This window comes from Barbus barbus, assembly GCF_936440315.1.
Source record: "Barbus barbus genome assembly, chromosome: 48".
Lineage (NCBI taxonomy): Eukaryota > Metazoa > Chordata > Actinopteri > Cypriniformes > Cyprinidae > Barbus > Barbus barbus.
Genome location: NC_136726.1, coordinates 13,710,304 through 13,733,894, shown reverse-complemented (window position 1 = coordinate 13,733,894; position 23,591 = coordinate 13,710,304). Strand labels below are relative to the sequence as shown.

General features: G+C 37.4%; 1 protein-coding gene across 3 annotated transcripts in view; it reads right to left on the bottom strand.

Annotated features, from left to right (window-relative positions):
- Nucleotides 1-619: 619 nt before the first annotated feature.
- The window catches only part of LOC306866397 (structural maintenance of chromosomes protein 1B-like), a 29,252-nt gene continuing 6,280 nt past the window's right edge, over nucleotides 620-23,591 (bottom strand). Inside the window, exons 6-28 of one of the 3 annotated variants that reach the window (XM_079411583.1) lie at nucleotides 22,304-22,562; nucleotides 21,844-21,984; nucleotides 21,635-21,717; nucleotides 21,201-21,408; nucleotides 12,671-12,856; nucleotides 12,384-12,569; nucleotides 12,133-12,279; nucleotides 10,045-10,182; nucleotides 9,827-9,943; nucleotides 9,321-9,427; nucleotides 9,058-9,199; nucleotides 8,401-8,546; nucleotides 8,159-8,312; nucleotides 7,955-8,056; nucleotides 7,714-7,870; nucleotides 5,822-5,976; nucleotides 5,582-5,733; nucleotides 3,642-3,711; nucleotides 3,447-3,557; nucleotides 1,802-2,453; nucleotides 1,123-1,269; nucleotides 932-1,040; nucleotides 620-808 (exon numbers count right to left, since the gene is read on the bottom strand). In XM_079411583.1, coding sequence (XP_079267709.1) covers nucleotides 2,358-2,453; nucleotides 3,447-3,557; nucleotides 3,642-3,711; nucleotides 5,582-5,733; nucleotides 5,822-5,976; nucleotides 7,714-7,870; nucleotides 7,955-8,056; nucleotides 8,159-8,312; nucleotides 8,401-8,546; nucleotides 9,058-9,199; nucleotides 9,321-9,427; nucleotides 9,827-9,943; nucleotides 10,045-10,182; nucleotides 12,133-12,279; nucleotides 12,384-12,569; nucleotides 12,671-12,856; nucleotides 21,201-21,408; nucleotides 21,635-21,717; nucleotides 21,844-21,984; nucleotides 22,304-22,562 — 2,857 coding nt within the window. In that variant the 3' untranslated portion in view covers nucleotides 620-808; nucleotides 932-1,040; nucleotides 1,123-1,269; nucleotides 1,802-2,357. Of the gene's footprint in view, nucleotides 809-882; nucleotides 1,041-1,122; nucleotides 1,270-1,801; nucleotides 2,454-3,446; nucleotides 3,558-3,641; nucleotides 3,712-5,581; nucleotides 5,734-5,821; nucleotides 5,977-7,713; nucleotides 7,871-7,954; nucleotides 8,057-8,158; nucleotides 8,313-8,400; nucleotides 8,547-9,057; nucleotides 9,200-9,320; nucleotides 9,428-9,826; nucleotides 9,944-10,044; nucleotides 10,183-12,132; nucleotides 12,280-12,383; nucleotides 12,570-12,670; nucleotides 12,857-21,200; nucleotides 21,409-21,634; nucleotides 21,718-21,843; nucleotides 21,985-22,303; nucleotides 22,563-23,591 lie in introns of all 3 variants that reach the window. The other 2 variants (XM_079411585.1, XM_079411584.1) reach the window with 2 other exon arrangements.

The following is a 23,591-nucleotide window of genomic DNA, read 5'->3' as shown; positions in this document are numbered from 1 at the left end:
GTTGTGATGAATGCCATCTTACGATCTGACAAGCCAGGCTCAGTCCAGATGTTGTGTTCCATCATCTGCAGGTCATTGGTTTCTGGGAAGCAGCCACACACCATTATAAACAGGAACACTCCCAGTGACCATAATGGTTTTTATTACGGTCAATGCTTAAAACAGTTTTTACTGCTTAATATTTGTTTTTTCAGGACTGTTTAATGAATAAGAATTTCTTAAGAACATCATTAATTTTATTTTTTTAACAATTTAATTTAAACATTTTCTTTGCTATAACTTTTGATGATTCATTACACCCTTGTGAAATATTAATTCCTTTTTCATTTAAATTCATCTTTTACAATTAACCTAAAATAATCTTAGTTACTCCAAACTTTTGGCAGCCAGTGTATGTGAAGAAATAATAATATATAAAAAAATGCTAGTGTTCTCACATGATCTCATTTCATTGCATGTATGTAAAGTTATCACTGCAAAAATAAATACAAGTGTTTTGCATTTTTAATCCAATGGTACCAAAAACATGTGGTTGCTATATTCAGTTAATTCATTCCTCTGGAAATTGAAGGTCAAGTCAAGTGCATTGAATTCTTGAATAAACCATCCAAAGCGGTGTGCTAGTTGTATATCATTTGTTTTGGAAAGTTTCCTTTATTGCACACAAAACGATTATTTCAATCCACTCAGTGCAGAATACATTCTGCAAGCACAAATGCAGTACAGAAGAGAACATAAAAACAAATAGATGATCAAAAACAAGCACTTTCTTCTGAACAGGCAGGAGAGGCCTGGTGTCCTTCAGTACCTGACAAAAAGGTAAACCGCTTTCAATACACAAAATTCTATAGTTTTACCACACAAGTGACAATGAAGATTTACCTAAATGTTTTTACAGGAACTTGGTGCACAGTATTGTTAAAGGAATAACCTTCTGTTGAAGGAACAGTGGGATTCCTGGAGTCACACAATAGATTCCTCAAGGTCCTGTTCACTCTGCGAATCTGAGCCAACAGTAGGGTGGGGGTGTATGGAAACACCTGATGCACAGAAAATGCATTAAACACGAAGTAGGTATATATATATATATATATATATAAAAAGTTGATACACAAAACTCACTTTTTTCATCTCTCCTTTGCTGAATTTGTTTTTCACTTCCATGTCATTATCTAGGTTGGAACATGACTTCTCTCGCACCTGCTCTAAAGCCTGTAATCCCATCCACAGAAGATCCTTTTCCCTCTCCAAGTCCTTCAGCTTCTTAACCTGCAAATAAAACTCATGCGCTTACATTTTAAAATGTAAAAAAAAAGGTTTGTAGTTTTTGCATGATTATCAGTGACAATATTAGTGTTTGTTTCCATAGCTACCTCTGATAAAAAAAACAGTTTTCACAATTGCGTTGTGTAGAGTAAACAAAATAAAAATAGATCACAATGTGTGTGTTAAGTAGCTGTGAACTTTGAATATTCCCCTCAGAGCTGGACAGGAATGTTGTGATGAACTGTGATAATTGACATCTTTGAATATGAGAATAGTTGGTTTGAAAACAAATACTGATGTAAATCTTACTCCAGTTTGAAAATGACAGATTACAAACTTAATATACCATATAAACTGGTAAATACATGACTGAATTTATGCTTTTCACCCTTTCTAAACAACGTGAATGCGTTTAGTTGATCTAACAACATACACGGTCACTTCAGTTACTGTATATTTGAATCACTTCAACTAAAAAGCATAACTAAGAAACAAAACACATTACAAATAAGCATACAAGAAAAGCCAAACTAACCCAAAGGAAGAAATGCAATGCATCCAGACTGGTAGGACTGTTCCTCGGAGGGACAGTGACCACACTGTAAGATGCCATTGGACTCGCTAAGGAAAGCAAAGCTTTATATTTCAGGAGACAAGAAGAGAAGCAGGGACAAAGAAAGAGAGAATAGAGTAACAGGGGCTGATGTTTTGCTGAAACCCCACCCTAGTGACAGAGAGACAGGTCAAAGTGTACAGTTTGCACAACGACTAATAAAGAATGACAGAAACCTCCACAAATGCAAACAGTAAAACTGTATTAAAAATCACATTCCACATTGAACAAATGTAAACTGGCATTTAACAATAACACATAAAACCGCTTTAACATAAAACACTTTTCAAGTTGCATCACAGAACAATCTCTTAAACATTCAAATCAATACAAAATGTAAAAACAGCTCAAACCTGCTGAATGATAAGATCTTTAGGTAATTAAATTGAACAGTTCCACATTCAATCTTTTAGATATTTTTAATTAATTTTAACTTTAACAATGAATATTTTATCCTGCATTATCAGCTGTCCGCCCATCATTTGTCCTTCTCTCTGTCTGTGGCGTTCTCCTCATTGAGTGGGTATGGGGTGAGGTCCAGGGTGAGCAGACGGCTAAACATGCATTCATCAAACTGTGACCAGAAGCAAAAGAAAAAAACTGCATGACAAATGAGGCAATTATGATCTGAATAAGATGTATCAAATAAGACCCCTTTAAAGACTTTTAAATAAACTTGATAAATATTCAAATTAAATATTATTTCCAAATATTATGTTAATATTTAGTTGGATTTTCCTGCATTTTTTGAGCTATAATGCAAGAAAAATATGGTTAGTTTTGAAGGAGCTCATACAATACCTTTCAAAAGTTTGGGGTCAGTATGTTTTGAGTAATTAATACTTTTATACAGCAAGGGCACATCAAATTGATAAAACGTTAAAATAAAGACATTTATCATATCACAAAAAAAATTATATTTCAAATAAATGATGTTCCTTTGAACCTGCAATTTTTCAATGAGTCCTGAAAAAAAAAAAATGTACGAGTAATGGCTGCTGAAAATTCAGCTTTGCCACAGGTATAAATTATATTTTAAAATACATTAAAATAGAAAACAAGCATATTAAATTGTAATATTTCACAATATTACTGTACTATTTGATCAAATAAATGCAAACTTTATGAGCATAAGAGACTTCCCTCAAAAACAAAAAAAATACAATAAAATCTTACCAAACCAAATTTTTAACTGTAGTGTGTATTTTAATTTGTGTTGTTGCTGTTGTTTATCCTTTTGGTTACAAACTAACACAAACTGAATGGTAATTATACAGTTTAATAGTTCATTATTATTCTAAAATATGGAAAACTGAAATGTGTAAAATGAGCAGGTGTGTCCAAATCTTTGACAAATATTGTAAATACTGACAGCTGTAAGATTTGAATGACACTATTAATGTGTCAGAACACGGTATTTTTTTAAATCTGAATTTTATTTTATGAGTCCACTACTACACAAATGACCTCAAAGGTAATAGACATGGAACACCTAGTCTGGGGTTTCTAAATTGAGTTTGAGTGATGAGATTGATGTGATAGAGCAAGAATGTGTGGATGTGTAAACCATTGAATAGACTCCAAGAAGAGCGTCTGCCCGTGAGTAGAACTCCTCCTTCAGGGAGATCACAATTATCTGGCAGCTCTCTCTGGACATCATCCGGAAAAATCCTGTAACCTGCATGAAACCGATGGATCTCCATCATGACAGATAGAGAATATCAGAACAGCACTTTTTTTTTAAAACTGAGGCTAGTCTTACCTTGCCAATATTTGTGTTGTCAAGGGCAGCATCCACCTCGTCCAGCACAAAGAACGGGGCAGGACGAAAGCTTAAAATGAAACAAAGATGATCTTTATAGTTTTCTCCAACAGCAAATACATATATAGTCAGATATTACAGGTGCTGGTCATAAAATTAGAATATCATGAAACAGTTTATTTATTTCAGTAATACCATTCAAAAAGTGAAACTTGTATATTAGATTCATTCATTACACGCAGACTGATATATTTCAAATGTTTATTTCCTTTAATTTTGATGATTATAACTGACAACTAATGAAAGTCCCAAATTCAGTATCTCAGAAAATTAGAATATTGTGAAAATGTTGAATATTGAAGACCCCTGGTGCCACACTCTAATCAGCTAATTAACTCAAAACACCTGCAAAAGCCTTTAAATGGTCTCTCAGTCTAGTTCTGTAGGCTACACAATAATGGGGAAGACTGCTGACTTGACAGTTGTCCAAAAGACGACCATTGACACCTTGCACAAGGAGGGCAAGACACAAAAGGTCATTGCTAAAGAGGCTGGCTGTTCACAGAACTCTGTGTCCAAGCACATTAATAGAGAGACGAAGGGAAGGACAAGATGTGGTAGAAAAAAAGTGTACAAGCAATAGGGATAACAGCACCCTGGAGAGGATTGTGAAACAAAACCCATTCAAAAATGTGGAGGAGATTCACAAAGAGTGGACTGCAGCTGGAGTCAGTGCTTCAAGAACCACCACACACAGACGTATGCAAGACATGGGTTTCAGCTGTCGCATTCCTTGTGTCAAGCCACTCTTTTTTTTTTTTTTTTTTTTTTTTTTTCTTCGGCCTGTCAGTAACACAGATAACACATGACAGTACGTATGTGTAGCTATGCTATCATCATTCACAGCCTTTTTTTTTTTTTTTTTTTTTATATTTTTTTTTTATATATTTATTTATTTTATTTTTTTTTGGCCACTCTTGAACAAGAGACAGCGTCAGAAGCGTCTTGACTGGACTGCTGCTGAGTGTTCCAAGGTTATGTTCTCTGATGAAAGTAAATTTTGCATTTCCTTTGGAAATCAAGGTCCCAGAGTCTGGAGGAAGAGAGGAGAGGCACATAATCCACGTTGCTTGATGTCCAGTGTAAAGTTTCCACAGTCATTGATGGTTTGGGGTGCCACGTCATCTGCTGGTGTTGGTCCATTGTGTTTTCTGAGGTCCAAGGTCAACGCAGCCGTCTACCAGGAAGTTTTAGAGCACTTCATGCTTCTTGCTGCTGACCAACTTTATGGAGATGCAGATTTCATTTTCCAACAGGACTTGGCACCTGCACACACTGCCAAAGCTACCAGTACCTGGTTTAAGGACCATGGTATCCCTGTTCTTGATTGGCCAGCAAACTCGACTGACCTTAACCCCATAGAAAACCTATGGGGTATTGTGAAGAGGAAGATGCAATACGCCAGACCCAATAATTCAGAAGAGCTGAAGGCCACTATCAGAGCAACATGGGCTCTCATAACACCTGAGCAGTGCCACAGACTGATCGACTCCATGCCACGCCGCATTGCTGCAGTAATCCAGGCCAAAGGAGCCCCAACTAAATATTGAGTGCTGTACATGCTCATACTTTTCATGTTCATACTTTTCAGTTGGCCAACATTTCTAAAAAATGTTTTTTTGCATTGGTCTTAATTGATATTCTAATTTTCTGAGATACTGAATTTGGGACTTCATTAGTTGTCAGTTATAATCGTCAAAATTAAAGGAAATAAACATTTGAAATATATCAGTCTGTGTGTAATGAATGAATCTAATATACAAGTTTCACTTTTTGAATGGTATTACTGAAATAAATAAACTTTTTCATGATATTCTAATTTTATGACCAGCACCTGTACTTCAGAAGAAATCTGTCAATGGGTTTAAGTGGTTGTTCACCTGTGAATGGCAAAGACCAAAGCGAGAGCGGCGATGGCCTTCTCTCCTCCTGACAGGTTGTCCATGGCCATGAATCGTTTCCCAGGAGCCACACAGTTATAGTTGATGCCGTCCAGGTAGGGCTCATTTGGATTCTCAGCACTTAGAATAGCCTAAAGGACATGTGCATACAAACAAAGTGTGATACAATAAAATTAATGAACATGTTATTGAATGAATGAGTTAGAGTCAAGCATGGACCTGAGCGCTGGTGTTCCTGCAGAGTTTCTTGTAGATCTGGTCGATGATGACAGACACGTGTTCAAAACACTGGCTGAAGAGATGGAAGCGTTTGGACTTCACTTGCTCAAACTCCTGACTGCATTTCTTAGTGATGTGTGTGCTGGTCTCAAATGCTGATTTATGGAGGGTTTATGATTATTAAGGGGTAAAAGCACACAAACATGATCATGGTTTTGTGTCAGTTATGAATGTTACAACAACTTAAGCTGACTCAAGGTAATTACTGTTAACAATTGTTAACACTGAACCAAAATCTTCCCAATTCCCAAATATATTATTATTATTATAAAACACTTGCTAAATGAGGGTGGAATGCAATTACGATTTATATTTTGAAGTAGTAAACTACTATTTTAGTTTACTACAAAACATAAGACAAACTACTTTTAATTATAAGCATAATTTAAAAATGAAACAAGTCTGTTCTACCCTAAAAAAAAAGACAAATAACAACACTGCAACTGAGAAAATTTTTAGTTTTAGGTTTTTTTGTCATTAACTTCTAGGGCTGCAAGATTAATCAAATGCGATAGTCAAGCACATCTAGTCAGTAAATCCGGTTCTGTGATTATTAGTAAATCTCCAGATGGAGCAGCATTTACTACACAGTGCCGTAGTTCACGGACAAGCTACGCAATATCACGTTCATAAATCGCAGACTATTTAATCGCGCGATACTGAAATCGAAGAAATCATTCACGATAATGACAGCTGTTTGCATAGCTTCTCGGTGAACTACGGCTCTGCGTACTAAAATATCTGAAAGCATTTGAAAATACCACATTTAATAACATGTTTTTACTCCAAACTCACTTCATAACATCAGTCGAGTGTTTGAAATAAATCTTTCTGTGAGATGTAGCTTCTTACACAGTGTAAGGTGGTGGCCGCCCTAGCATAAATAAATTCTGTTAAAGAAATTTTTTCGGGCGCTAGCCAGGATTTATCCTGACAAAATTAAATTAACCCAGGATAGCAAAAACATAAACCACCTGTTACAATATTAAGTCACAAAAATAGTCAGTGGAAAATGTTCACAAATGGAAGATTTATTCCACAAAAAAAAACGAGTCAGTACTGAGCTTGTCTGAATTTATTATGAAATCTAAGACAAAAATAATGTTTTCGGACATGAAAGGATAGATGTAATCTTTTGTTTTGGTGTAAATGACTTACTAAACGCTAAACTGCCTATAATTTAAGCTACAGGGAGATTATAGACAGCTGTGATTCATTGTATTGCATGAATAGAAAGCCAAATAATATAAAGATTTGTAATACAAAGTTTTTTTTCCCCAAAACTAAGTTTTAGTGTTTTTGTGCTGTGACGGTGCTGGAACAAATGTGATGTAGCCACGCACACTTACTAGAGCGTCTCATTCTAGCGTTTATATGCCGATGAGGAGTCTAGCCTACAAGACTCTGAAGGACTGAACTATGAAGGACGCAGCCTCAGTAGGATGTAGCCTTCCGTTTGAGGAACACCCAGTGAAAGCAGTTCAATCGTCTGTTCATTCAGCTACCACTATAGGGATTTCCTGGATTTCTTCTGCAGGGCGTATTTCAAGTTTCAACGCGAGCGCGCCCTCTGGACTCCGGATGGAGAAATTACTACAACTCACAGAACTGTGCTTCACTGACAAGATGTGCATGACTATCACAGGTTTTGATTTCATTTTGATTTATCATGCAGCCCTATTAACTTCCCACTCTGTTTTATCTGAATCTGAGCAATTGAGCCAAACTGTACGTCAAAGGACAGATCACAGTCTAAGAGACCCAACTTCAGTCTTCAATTTTAGTAGTAGTCCACACCCTGGTATAAAAACTTGCGTATATTTGTCCCTTACCATCCATTACTTCCCGAAAGCTGTCCTTAACCTCTCTGATCTTCTCTAGAGCTTTCAGGTTGGGAGCTCTGGACATCATGATCATGGACTCCAAAGAGGAGACGCCCTCTTTGAGCTTCTCCAACTCAGCTTCCACTTCACTCTCTTCAGTGAGGGCCTACATACACATAATAAAATCCAAAACAACATTCCCACAAAAGAACGACTGATGTGAGTGACAGTTTTAGCATCATGTTTTCACCTTAAGGCCTCTGTCCAGTGTTGAATAATCAAACACCATCTGCGCCTCTCGTTCATAAATGTCCAGAGTGCTGATGCTCTGAGACTCTGTCTCTGAGTCCAGCTGCAATAAAGTTTGAATACACTTAACAGCAGAATAACAAAATAATAATAGGGAATAATCTGTGCTGCCTTGCTTCAAGCAGATTTGACCCTCTGTTTGCACCTGTATGTCACTGATATCATCTAGTGCTCCAGAGATCAGTGTCAACGGGAGGCCGTCTATCTTACAGGCCAGCAGCAGGTTGTGTTTGCCTAGTCTCAGCTGTTCCAGAGCCGCCTCAGCACAGATTGTTTCCTTCTGAAGCTTCACCAGCACCCTTCGGACAAACACAAGCAATAAAAATAGATAAATAAAAGAAATAAAATCAACAATGGTCTAAGCATCGTTTTTCAGATCATGCCCACTTGGATTTCTCTTGGAGGCCTTTAAGAGTCTTGTCAAGCTCTGTCTTGGCATCTTTAACTAAAGTTGTCTTTTCTGACAGCTGGCTGTTCAGGTCGATGAGATTTGATTGCGTCTCCTCCACAGCAATCAAAAGTCTGTCTTCCGCCTGGTGGAGATGTGGGAAAGTGAAAGTGACGTGACATACGGCCAAGTATGGTGACCCATACTCAGAATTCGTGCTCTGCATTTAACCCATCCAACGTGCACACACACAGCAGTGAACACACACACACCGTGACCATACACCCGGAGCAGTGGGCAGCCATTTATGCTGCGGCGCCCGGGGAGCAGTTGGGGGTTCGGTGTCTTGCTCAAGGGCACCTCAGTCGTGGTATTGAGGGTGGAGAGAGCGGTGTACATTCACTCCCCCCACCTACAATCCCTGCCGGCCCGAGACTCGAACCCGCAACCTTTGGATTACGAGTCCGACTCTCTAACCATTAAGCCACGACTTCCCACAACATTAATAGACATTAGTCCTTCAAATACTAAAAGTACAAAAAAACAACAGCAAAACCCAAACATGTCAGAACCATTTTATCTATCCAGTCCAACATAACACAATTCCCATAATTTCCCTGTTGTTTCTCTGAAATTAAAGTGAAAAATGAGTTTGCCTCTTTCAAGCTGATAACAACGTTCTCCTCTTTTCCTATGGTCTCTTCTATCTTCTTCATCTGTTTGACAAGTTTCTCCAGCTGAGCCTGTTCATACTCTATCTGGGTACTTAGACGGGTATGCTGGGACTCAAACTGCAGGCTGGACAATCAGGAGATTTAATAAGCTAGAATTAGTTTGCATTATATTTCATGCTATACTGTATAAATGCACACATGGCCACAGCTAAAATATGGGCAGGCTTTATTTGTGCAGGTCTTACCGCTTCTTCTCGATCTCCTGCTGCATTCGGAGATAATCCTGCTCATACTCACGGATGTTAGCCACACCAATCTCTGCGCAGAAGTCGGCAAACACAACATCCTCCAACTAAGATGAAAAAATAAACAGAACAATGCATCAAGGAAAGACAATTTGATAAAGATTGCACTTCCAAATATGAATTTGCAGCCAAGTTTATAATGTAATGTATTCCTGTGATGGCAAAGCTGAATTTTCAGCAGGCATTACTCCAGTTGTCAGTGTCGCATTATTCAATTGAAATATCAAAAATAAATACTGTAAAATTATCACCGTTTCATAGCCATTTGGTGTGCATCTGTGCCACCTTACTGTCATTATTGGATTGAATCACTGAAAAAAGCCTATACTGGTCGTTCACTAAAAGATTTCTCCAGCGCTTGAAAACAATTATAAAACTCTGATATTTCCAGGTTTCCATGACCATAGAACACTGCAAGATATGATGCTACACATGAATGAAATGACCTGATTAATTTTGTCTCTGACGGCCTTCATCTCATTATCCTTTAGTTCTACACTCTCAGTCTGTATCTCAATCTGGGCCTCGAGGTTGGAGAGCTCACTTCTGAGTCTGGAAATCTCCTAAAGTTCACACACACACACACACACACACGTTAGTATAGTATCAGAGCTTTTTAAAAGTCATGAAAAAAAAGTATAGAGAGAAAGAGTGTTTGACTCGCAGCCTGACAAGCTGGCATGCTCTTCTTGCGTAAGGAGTCCAGTTCTGAGTTGGAGTATTTGAGGCGAGTCTGGTTTCCCTGAGACTGAGCCCTGATCTGCTTTAAATCCACTTCCTTACGCTTCAGCTTCATCAGGGCCTGCACATAAATCAACAACATTAGCATACATTAGTGTTGTCACGATACTGGAATTTCTAACTTCGATACGATACCTTGAAAAATATCGATACTCGATACCATTTTCGATAACACGGAGAAAAAAACTGCCACAATATTAAGGGGGTAATTTTTTTAATTTAAAGATAAATGTAACAAGTCGAGAACATGCGGTATATTTTACATGAACAAAAAAAATGTCTTGAGGTACTGCATTTGTTGATTTATTAATCTTTTATTAATCTTAGTTAAATGTTAATTGAAACTGACGTTTACTAATACATGTACTAATTAAAATCCAAAGTTCTATTTGTTGATATTCTCATTTGCTTCATAACCAAAATATTTCCAGATATAGGGCCCTATGAAATCCGTTTTATTTTTCCCCAAATTCCGTTAAAATTTTTTCTACATTAAATTTTTTCCATTTTTATTTTTCTGGACTCTTTTTTTTTTAATTGTCAAATTAAATGCTATTAATCTAAAAGCATGTATAATTCATTAAAATCATGAAAATTTACAATTTAACATTTAATTTATTAAAAGTGTAACAAAAATGACACGTTTAGGGCCGTATGAAATGTTTTATTTTTTTCTCACCTTATGTTTTATTGTTACCAAATTCTGTGTTTTAGCATATCTATTATTTGAATGCATACAAACAATTTTTATTTATTCTTACAGTAGCCTTATGAAATGTGTTTTCCCCCTCAGAAATTCTGTGTTGTGTATTTAAATTTTACTGGATATCAGATGAAGGCATAAAACAATTTTAATTCATTTATATTTGAATTAATGAAAATTAAACATTTACATTTTTGGCAAATGAAGGGGATTTACTATTAAAATTAAAATATTTTGTGATTATTTCTTTAAACAAATTAACAGTAGTAGTAAGTAGTAGTATTATGTACATTCTACTAAATAATAGTAATCTAGCCTATTTCATTCTGGCACACGGTCTTTAATAGGCGTGACTGTTAAACCGAACTTTTATTTTGACGGGTTGCCGTGAATACTTCTAAAGTTCTGTGTGTGTATGATATGATGCTAGTTTTACTCAAATTAAATGGTAAAATGCTCGTAAAGTGCCTTTCAGATCAGTTCTGGAGATATTGTTGATGTATTTATGTCCTCATTGAGATGGCAGACACTGAAATCACCGCGAGCGCCACATTAGTAAACACAACCGCACTTGCAGCACATTCACACAGAGACGCGCAGAACATGCAGGATACATATTTAAATCGACTTTTGCAGCTTAATATTTACAGATACTAGTCCATATCGCGATTTGATTTAAGTGTAATGACGTACTTTTGATTAATTCATCCAAGCTTTGACAAATTCCGTGACATTCCGCGTTAAACTGTAAATTCCGTTTTTATGACTGGATTCCGTGCGCGTTCTCTGCATCGCGGAGATCATAGATCCCTACAGATAGCGCTCCTGCTGTGTTCTTTAACAACCAGAGCAGTCATCTTTCTATTCACTTCACTTTTGCTATTTAACCAGAGCGAAGGAGACGAGTGCGGTCACGTGTGGGGCTTGTCCACGCGCCTTTGGAGAGAAGTGAAAGTGACAGCTCGGCTAGTATCGGTGTATCGATACTTCGGGAAATTAATATTGGTACCGTTCAGATATTTCAGTATAGATATTTATCGAAATATCGATATTTTTGACAACACTAGCATACATTACATCACAATAAAGTGAAATTTATAAATCTATTCCATACTAATGAGAATTTTTTATTCAAGGTAGCCCTGCCCACAATGAAATCTCATTGTTCCAAAATATTGCTCCATACAGCTGTATATTAAACATCCAGCACATGCTGACTGGCAGTTACTTTGTTCCGTAATGCAATGAGAATTTTTTTTGTCACTGCATTTCTGCTGTCAGACAGTATTAGTAATCCAAGACACTTACACGCAACTCAGACGACAGTTGATCCTTCTCTTCCTTCAGTTTGTTCATATCCTTTTCCTCCCAGCGTCGAGCTTTACTGCGCAGGTCCAAGGAGCCTCCTGAAATCACCCCAGACTTGCGAAACAAGGTGCCATCAAGAGCCACCGTCTAAAGAAGACATTTTACACGTGTAACATCCCATAGATATTAAGGATGAATAACAGTCAATATGATTGACGTAAAATGTTGGTGATCTGGTGGCATGCACTCACCTGAAGGCGCTCAGGGCCGTCAAAGGCAATGCGACGGGCATCCTTCAGAGTCTCGCAAACCAAAGAGTTCCCACACACATATTGGATCACCCTCTTCAGCTGAGGGGCATTTTGAGCGCACTGAACTACATCCACCACCAACTTGACTCCCTGCACTTCCCGTAGACGCTCGTTCAGAGGCCGCACCTGATGCGCGTATGGGGAAAGAACACTCTTTACTAATGGAACCATATAAAAAGATGTTGAAAGAGTTTAAAACTAATAATGTAAATAAACTGTTCACTTACATCTATATAGTCAATAGGAAGGAATGTCTCTGGTTCAGCTCTTTCTTCTTTCAGAAATCGGATACAGTCATGAGCCACTTTCGCAGATGTGACAACAATAGCGTTCATGTTCTTGCCAAACACCTTGGTGACAGCGACCTGGTATTTCTTGTGGATGGGCTGGCACAAATCCACTAGACGACCATACTGAAAAGAGTCAAGAAACCAGCAGCAGATATTTTTTGATCCAATGCCACAAGATGCATAAAACTATAATATCTGTAGCTGAGGTGCACTACACTTCAAAGACTTAGGGCAGCAAGATAAGTTTTGTTTTAATGTTTAAATTTAATGTTAAATATTTTTCATACGCTAGTACTCAGGGTCTGCACTCGGTTTGTGATATTCCAGTTAAACTGTATTTTAGAGTAAACAGTAGGGAGGCAACAATAGTTAGCCCACGGGTCAATAAATACCTCGGTTTTTTTACACTTTAAAACTCCAGTACACTTCTGTAAAATGTTTTTATTTTTATGGATTGACCATCATTTAGTGCAATGTAAATGTACAAATGTAATGTTTCATTCATACTGGACACCTGAGGGCGCCCTCAAACAGAAAATCCACATATGAATTACAGAAGAAATGGAGCTCAAAACGCTCCAGCAAATCCCTAATATGGACAAAAAAAGCATCCAGCTATAACTGTAAGTGAATAAATGAAGATAGAAATGCTTTGAATTATGACATTCAAAGACAAAATTAAGACAAACACTCCACTGTGACAATATTTAGTTTATCTGTGTTCTTAAAACCACCTTGAGTATTTTAATAATAATCCTTTGCTAAACAACATTTTTTTCTAAACGCCTTTATTACAGTATAGCAGTGGTATTCAAACCGGTCCTGGAGTACCCCCAGCCCAGCACATTTTGTATGTCTCTCTCATCTATCACACCTGATTCAACTCATCAGCTCATTAGTGGAGACTGCAAGACCTGAAGTGGGTTTGTCAGATATAGACCATTTCACGGACGTAAACAATAACAAAGGCATTGGAGCGCTACTGCGCATGTCTGGTCCTGAAGCATTTCCGGTAGCGCCATTTTAAAATCTCAGATCTATAAAAACCTATAACTAGCGCAAGCGCATCCCTTTTAAGCCTAGCGAAAACGCAAGTTAGGTATTTAAAATAATAATAATAATAATTACCCTTTAAATATGACAGAGAACATTAAAAGTAGTGTTCCGGACGGCTCTGATTGATGCTGTGTGCGTGTACACGAGAGATGGCGTTAAACGCGTATCGCAGTCTGGATGCTTACAATTAACTCCTCAGAAGTTGGGATCATTTGTTTGTACGATGGATGACATCAGTCTTATGTTCGGTTAAACTGAAGCAAGACAAACAGTGTTACTTACGATCTTATCATGGTGTGTGCTAAGATGTCAGGGGAGGTTTTTGGTGGACATTTCACTTGCATTGCTGGGTCAGTCTGTATGTCTACGCGTTCATTTTTATTTGTACAGCGCTTTTCACAATACATATAGTTTCACTGCAGCTTTACTGAACATGCATGTTTATTACAATGCTAAATGAATGCTAATAAACTAAGCACTACATCCCATTATTACTGATTTCAATCGTTTTATAATGTGTGCTTAGTGTGGTCAAGTTTGTTGCTGTGGAACAGTGCGAGAATGCTCTATCTGAGCCATCATGTGGTCATAAATAAACAAGATGAATGCAGTTCAGTGCTGACTACCGTGTTTTGCATAAACCTTTATTAGGTTTTTTTTTTTTAGATAAAGTATAGCCTACATGCAGATTAATAAATGCACACACACGAGTTTATATGTGGGTATGTATGTTTTTATGCACATTTACTGTAAACACACATACAGGTAAAAAGTGTGGCCACTATTAATGTTTTTGAAATAAGTCTCCAATGCTCATCAAGCCTGCATTTAATTGATCAAAAATATAGACAAAAACAGTAATATTTTGAAATATTACAAATTAAAATAATGGTTTTCTATTTTAATATGCTTTAAAATGTAATTTATTTCTGTGATCAAATCTGTATTTTCAGCATCATTACTCCAGTCTTCAGTGTCACATGATCTTCAGAAATCATTCTAATGTGCTGATTTATTATCAGTGTTGGAAAAAGTTGTGCTGCTTAACATGTTTATAAACTGAGATAATTTTAGTATTCTTTGAATAAAAGAACTGCATTTATTTGTAATATAAATGGTTTTGTAACAACATGCACTACTGGTCAAAAGTTTGGGGTCAGTATTTATTTTATTTAATTTTTTAAGAATATGAATACATTTATTCAGAATTTCTTTTTATTGATTTTAAAAAGTGATAGTAAAGACACTGTTAGAAAAGATTTCTATAATTTTGAAAATTCCTGTCTGGATTTAATTAATCAATCCTGTATAAAGCATCACAGGTTCCAGAAAAAAAAATATTAAGCAGCACAATTGTTTCCAACACTGACACTAACCAAATATCAAATCAGCACATTAGAATGATCTCTGAAGGATCATGTGACACTTAAGACTGGAGTAATGGCTGATCAAAATCCAGCTTTGCATCACAGAAATATAACGAATATTAAAACAGAAAACCGTTTGACAATATTACTGATTTTGTCTGTATTAAAAACATAAAAAATAGTAATGTGTCCAGACATTGTGTCCATATATGTGGCATATAAACAAGACAGAGACTGTTTCCAGCATATTTATTAACGTGATCAATATCAAAAGCAGCAGGCTGACCATATGCAGCTTTGAGTACTACATTACATTGCATTTCATCCTCAAGTTCTCAAACACATCTGGGTGTTCATATGGTCACATGTGGTTTGGCACTGTCCTGTCTCCCTGTAGCACTCACTGTCTTCGCTGTCTTACATTACAGATGATGGCTTTCCTAAAGACAAAAGTAGAAAAACAATTATTTTATTTAATGCACAACATTTACAAATAATACTATTATTGTTTAATACATCAGTACATGTTGGAATTAACATTAGACAAGCATAAGTGATGACAAATGTTTACCGTTAGCTTTTGTAAACTACTGTAGTTAACTGTTTCACTATTCAACATTCAAGTTTAGAGAATACATTTCTATAATGTGTTACTCACTGCATTTATCTGCTTACAAGATAGCTAGACAACTAATGAGAACTCATTTATTTTTTTATAGCCTACATAACGCTTGCAATAAAACAGAAATAAAAGCTTGGCCTTTTTCACTTAAAAAGAATCAAAACGCTAGGCGCATATGTAAACAATGACGAAAACAAAATGCTGCATCATACTTGAAGAGTTAACGTAAATAAATACAAAGAATTAGATGGAAAAAACAAGAGCTTGTCCTTACCTGAATGGAAATGTGCGCTGTATATCCTAGAGTTGCTAGTGTCTATTCTGCTTCTTCACTGCTGCAATCCAGGCGCGTTTCTCGGGCATCTAACCCTTTAATTTCCGATTATTTATAAATTAATGTTAGTTCGAGCCCAGCGGGAGCACCCAACCACCGAACTACAAGGATCTAATTTTAATTTCTACATTTTAAACAGCAGGATTAAATAAATTCATCGCAATCCCACTGTGTATCAAGCGCCTGCCGCCATTGTTCTGAACACTAACCGGAAACGTCCGTGGAACAAAGACGTCACTTCCTTATACCGCCGAATATCCGTTGAAATGGTCTATAGGGAGGCATACAAAATGTGTAGTGCTGGGGTACATCATGGAGAGATTTGACCACTGTAGTACAGAATATATTTCTGCGTCATTCTGTAATAAGAAGCCACATCAGATCAGGACAGAAGTTATTTCTAAAATCGTCTGATGTTGTGGGGTATGTTATAATGTTCTCTTTTGTTGGACAACAGGTTTAGAAACACTCTGCATTACAAGTCATTAAAAGAGAAGATGCTCGGCGTGTATTGCTTTTTTAGATGCACACGTTTCCTCATCTCAGTGCGCAGACTCAGACACACAAACAGAGCCAAAGAGAAATAGAACACATGGAAATTTAAAATGCAAAAGCGAAAAAAAAAAAAAAAAAAAAACGCTCTGATTGGTTGAACTCAACTTCATCTTTTTCTGTTGCTTGTTTTGAATACTGCGCATGGACAGTATTCAAAACAGATTTTTTTTTTTTACATAGTTTATAGCAGGGGTTCCCAAACTCACCTACACAAGTAAAACTATTTCACGACCCACCAAGATATTTGAGATAAAAAAAAACAATTGACGTCAAAGCTGCAAGCAGCATTGAAAGGGCCCTCGCACACGGACTCTTATTGAACATGTGAAGTTTGGGGCAGATCGGACATTGTATGGCTGAGGTACAACAACTTCTATTGTTGTTGTACTTCTATTACAACTTCTATTGCCATGGACACTCCCTTTAACGAAAACTCGAGATCTTTGCAATTTAACATCACAAAGGGCTTTAGATTAGACTGACCTAGGGGTGGGCGATATGGGAAAAATATCATATTACGATTTTTTTTTAGAAATATCACGATTCACGATTTTTTGTCATGTTAGTTTTACTATTTTGGTTTTACAAGTTGTCTGAGCATTACAGCCAAACTAGAAAGACAAAGATGCATGGCAGATATTTAGGCCAAAGTGGGCGAAGATAAATAAAAGTCATTATTTTATCTTTCTTATTAAAAAATAAAGAACAAAAGATACACATTACAAATGCACATAATATACAAATAAAACAAACAGTGCTTTATTTTCAGGTACAATAGGTGTATTTAGCAGAGCATTCAATGAAATTGAATGAACAAATAAAAATAAAACCCTAGATAGACTGATTCCTATAGCAACTGTATTAAAGTTTTTCCGTCAAGAATAGGGAGTGATTTTTCTCTTTGCGTTTTGTTGTTTTGTTAACGTTAAATTAATAGATCCCCCAAAAATAAATAGTCATCTGTCTGTCAATTCTGTCATGTTTTATTTTTATACCATCATTAACTCAAACGTTGTTTTAAACCTGAATGAGTTTCTTTCTTCTGCTGAACATAAATGCTATTTTGAAGAAGGTGGAAAACCAATCAGTTGCTGGTCCTCAGTGACTTCCATAGGATTTTTCTTTCCTACTATCAAAGTCAATGTAGACCAGCAACTGTTTGGTTACCCTCATTCTTCAAAATATCTTCTTTTGGGTTCAGCACAAGAAATTAATAGAGGTTTGGGACAACATGTGAGTGAGTAAATAATGACAGAAATTAAATTTTAGGGTGAACTATCCCTTTAATGACAGTCGACAGCATGTTTAGTGTCCTGTCCCTTTAAGACCTGCACACATCTAATATACAGGCACGCATCTGTTTCGCTCTTAACTATTTACTCTGATTTTAGAGATAACCAACTGAGTCTGTATGTAAACCTTGTGTGTTTTGACAGTATTAGCGCAAAAGATAAGTTAGTTGAGTAATCAGGCGCTGTTAGACAGGCTTTTTAGTGCGCGTGCTTCAGGTGTATGTGCTCAGAAAAAGCGCACGTCAGACCAGCGCGCGAATTAAACATTTAACCAGCAAGGCTTGTGTGCAAATAATGTACTTTTGCGATTGCGAATAAGTGCAGTGTCCTGTCAGAGTAACGCTGTATGTCGTGTTGTACAGTACATAGAGACGGAGGCGCCAGAACTGTATTTGACATACTGTGTGCTGTAGCATGATACTACGATATTTCTTAAAAAGCAGATCGTGGAGACATTTTTATCATCCACGATCAAAAATCGTCATATCGCACACCCCTAGACTGACCAAATATAATTTTCATGTTAAATTTGCATGCAGCCTCCAGCACGGAGTAGATCCTCATCTGCTTCCAACCGGCCGTCGAAGCGGCCTCCCTCTGCTTCCGCTTCATCTGCGCCAAACCCAGAGCCTGCTGTTCGTGCCAAAACTCCGTGGCAGAGGATGCCAAGAGAAAAGGGCCGTTACGGCTTCAAGAAGGGCGGCCGTCCAGACAGGGGAACTCCTCCGTTGGAGCAGAAGCCTCGTTCCTGACGGGGAGATACAGAGGAGGAGACCTCCGCAGCCACGGCTCGCTCTTGACACTTCGCACACACACAGACACATCTGTGTCACCCACACATTCAGCAGTAGGCTCACGCTCCCCGTTAATCAGCAAGGCAGCACCCTCGCTAACATACAGCGCTTCCACTCGCCCAGCAAGCTTTCTGAATACGACCCCGGTTTGCAGCGGCATTACTCAGAATGCAGACGGCGAGGCGCTCCGCCCTGTCTTTTTGCGAGCGCATGGTGGTCCATTCCGGATTGGTTACGGAACGTAACCCTGTAATCCTGCGTGAGCGGGATATGTATATTAAATTATTTATACACTCTGCTGTGTGAGTGTGTGTGTCCGCATTTGAACAGTCAATAGCAAATACTTAAACTAATAACAAAACATACATACAGTCGCTGATTCAGAAGCACCAGATTGTCATAGCAAAGTCAGAATTATCTCCTCTCCTAGGTTCGCGAAACGATCATCCATAAATTGCGTTGCTATTCTGTTGCATCTACTTTCGGAAGGCCAAATAAAGTGTTTTTGTTTTCGCCTAAAAACACACAGCTTCTCCCTGTCATGGCTGCTTCAACACTACTGCGGTTACTGAAACCACACCTTACGCAAATATTTCCACATCTTGACGTAGAGATGTGGGGGTGTGTTTAGGGATGGGTATCGTTAAGGTTTTAACGGTATTACTACTCTTATCGATACTGCTTATCGATCCGGTACTTTAACGGTATTCTTATCGGTACTTTTTGTTTTACTTTGTTTCTTTGTTCATATTCTTACAGTATCTTATCTTATGTATATAAAACACTAAAAATGCCTGCACTTCATCAATTTGTAAATGCACCAGTGTGCAGGTATTTTTAGTGTTTTATATACATAAGATAAGATACTGTAAGAATATGAACAAAGAAAAAGTAAAACAAACTGACAGATACAATAAAACAAACACACAAACGAAATGAAATAAACAGTGCTTTCATTTTTCCATGAAGGTCTACTAATATTAATGTTCAGGTAAGTAATCGTTACAAAAGTAATCAGATGTAAATGAGTACTGCATAGTTTTCACTGTATGTACTGATAGATTTATGTTTATTAAAGCTATAACGTTGTTCAGATTAAGAGCTGTGGGTGATTTTCTCTTTGCATTTTGTTCTTTGATTAACATTGATGGCTCAAGCTCCAGTCTGACACTTTAAGACAATATACTGACACGCATCGGATTTTCTCCCAACTGTTCTCGTCCACTTAAAACAAAAGTGAAGACTCTCATAACCGGCCATTTTGACACATTGTGTGTGTATTTTTTGGCATATTTTTGTGTGCTATTTCGACGCGCCCGAAGCTCAAAGTGTGCTTGTCCGTTTTGGAGCACGCCGCCGCGCAGGCACACACACGCGCGCACACACATTTCAGCCTGGGGAACAGCAGATTGTACTTTCAACGTTTTACTATCAAATATGTCCTGTAATGTAGCAACAGTAAAGACGGCATTTTATAACAATCACTGATTGAGCTGATTCAGATGTTTTGGTTCGGAGGAACGAATCCGCGCCGCTATGAAGGGAAGGGAGTTGTGCTAGAAGAAATGCGGCTATAATCCTTGGAAGCCAAAATCGAAAAAAAAAAAAATACTTAGCTTAATATAACAGCCACAGGCCTAAAGTGTGAGCAGATGTTTGAATAGTTGGTTCTCTCCTCGATCATAATTAACAGGACTTTCATGTTGCGTGTGCTGAAGCTCCGCGTGAGCGCGATCTCGCTTCTGAATTGCGCATAGCAAAAATGCATCATAGACAAATGTTTGAATATTATTGCACATAAAAACAGCTGGCGACATACATTCTCTATATATAAATATAAGAGAGAGAGAGAGAGAGAGAGAGAGAGAGAGAGAGAGAGAGAAACAATAAATGTATGTGTGTTTTCTTAATTTCTCCAATACCGACAGAAGTACCGATAACGTCAGAGCTTATCGATACTCCGGTCTTTCAGAATTTAGCCCCGAGACCGATTTAATACCGAGTTTCGGTACCCATCCCTAGGTGTGTTTGAACGAGCCGTTTTAGGGGAGCGTGGCAGAGTCTTAACTTAAGAGTCTTAACTGATAAAGAATATCTCTTTGGTTTTGAGACTTTAGTCTTTGCAACTTCAGGGATCTTACCTATGCACAATCAGTTTGTAACACTCCAAAGAGAAAGGAAAACTTGAAATCGCATCATATGACCCCTTTAATAGCGATTCAAAAATCATACTATTGCAATTCACAAGTTGCGACCCCCAGTTTGAAAACCCCTGGTTTAGAGTGACAAATCGTACCAGCGTACTTTGAGGTCAAAATGCGTAGACGTTACGCAAAATTCGTACATGTTGGCAGGTCTGGAAATGGAAACTTTTTGTCACATGTCAAATAACAGATCTAATCTGCTTAATTGAATTAGGGGTCTGTGTAAGTTGATTGTTCCAGTACCACTGTATCAGGATAGAGTCTCCTGAGGCTTTCCAGGACCTCATCGCGTCTCTGCTGTCGTCGGTTCTCTTGGCTGTCCAGACGAGCGTTCTGCAGCTTGGTCAGCACCTGGGCAAGCTCATCATTCACCTCCTCCCTTCGTACATGGCCCCTCGCCAACTCCTCTGCCAGCTGCTCCTCCTGCTGCCTCTGCTCCTCAAGAGCTTTCCTTTATTATATATATATATATATATATATATATATATATATATATATATATATATATATATATATATAAAAAATAAAAAATAAAAAGTGACTCCGACAGCTCTACTGAATCATGTTAATAAAAAATATATACATTTATAAAAATAAAAATGAAACTTGCTACAAGGTGTAAAATTTCAGCTCATTTGTGATTTCAATTAATGCAGAGGTACATGAGGTAGTCAAACCTAGTAGTGTTGACAAACTCCTCCAGCTTCTCTGCCCTTCTGCTGAAATCTTCCAACCGAGTCTGAGAGTGTTTAATATTTGCCTGCAAACAATCATTTACATACTAAAAGTAATTACACCTAAGGCCATTTTCCATTTTTTTGGGCATTTTTGTGTGTAGGCTATGTTTTATATATCTTCACGATGTAGCAGAAAGACTGAAGCCTACCTGCATCTCACTTTTCCTCCTCAGGTCAAACTGGAGCTTCTCGCAGTCGGCTTTTACCTCCCAGTGCAGCTTCTCTGCACTTTGGTTTAGAACGGCTCCCTTTTTCCTGGCCAGCTCTTTGAGTTCCTTGTACCGCTCCATCTGCATCAAGACAGTGTGTAATATGTATATAAAATATCTAAATGTTTTACAGTCAGTCTATTCAAAATCGGCCCTAATTATGACCCTAAAATTTCAAATAAAAACAGTTTCTACTATTATAAAATATTTCTACTCTGCTGATACAATCAATGCCATGTCAGTGAGAAAAAAAAAAATGAACCATTCATGTCACTTTTTGCCATTCCATACAACTTCAACAGTTAAAATTCAGTCCCACTTTATTTCAGTGATTATTATTTTCCACTGCAATTATGTTGTCTTTGTAGAGAGATCCTGTTCATAAAACATCAGTTGTAACCTGGCTCTCCTCTAGCTGCACTCCAGCTCCTCTTTGAGCCGCCTCTTCCTCCATCTGTCTCTCAGAGGCCTTCCAAGCCCTCTCCAGCTCATCCAGCTCGCTCCTTAGCTCCTGCAGCTCCTGCTCCTTTTTGGCTTGCTGACTTTGGTTCTTCTGAAGCGATTTGTGCGCCTCCTCCACTTTTTGCTCATGGTGGGAGGTGTTCACTTTAGCTTTGATGTACTGAGGCCTCTGCTGATTGAGGATCTGCTCCTGAGATCTGTGAGAGACATTATCAGGGATTAAAGTGAAAAAAATTCTTCTGACTGAAATTGTTTTTCAGGCCAAGTCATATTCCTTTAACCAACACTTTATTTAAATAGTCGAGACCAATAGCGTGGAAGATGTTTTAAACCGCTTTAATATTGCCAGTTTGCGTATTTTAAAAGCTATTTTTTTATCTATGAAAAAATTATACATACCTTGACAAATAATCAACCATCAACATAACTTTTCAGTGCATGTTTTTATTTATCTTATAAAGACCAAACAATGTTTTGTGAAACTCTTAATAATTAATCATCTTGAAAGTGCACTCTTGTCTTTGACAACTGATTGCATTAAATTAACTAGCGGTTGTGAGACTGTGAACGACAAGCCATGCTCCGCTATGAAAGAACATATGCGCACTTTTAGATCACACACACGGTCGGCCATAGATGCATTAACCCAGGGGCGTAGCTATCATTTCAAAAGTGTGTGTGTGTGTGTGTGTGTGGGGGGGGGTGTCTAGTGTTATACCTGTTTTTTTGTTGTTGTTTTTTTTTCAGTTAACCCTTGTCTAATTGACAGGTTTTATTTTTAATCATACCTTTTTGCTTAATATGCTTTATGATGATATTATTATATATGATTATAAAATAGAAGGAAAGAAAGATAGAAAAAGAAAAAGAAAGAAATAGAACAGCTTGTCACTGGGACAGTACCCTTAAAAGCACATCTTTGTACCTTATTTACCCCAAAAAGTTTCATAGTTGTACATATTGGTACTCTAATGTACTAATATGCACCTTTTTGAGTATAAGTTACAAAGATGTCCTTATAAGGGTACTATTGTTGACATATTTCAGATTGTATTGTGTGTGTGTTGTATGTACAGTACATGGCACATAGTAATGGATACTTGCACATTCACATACGTCTTTATTCTGTTCTGTTCTATTATACATTAGTCTGATTAGTCTATGTTAAAAGAAATATCTTATCATAGACAATGCTGTAAATAATCTTTACCTCTGAAGCCTCACTG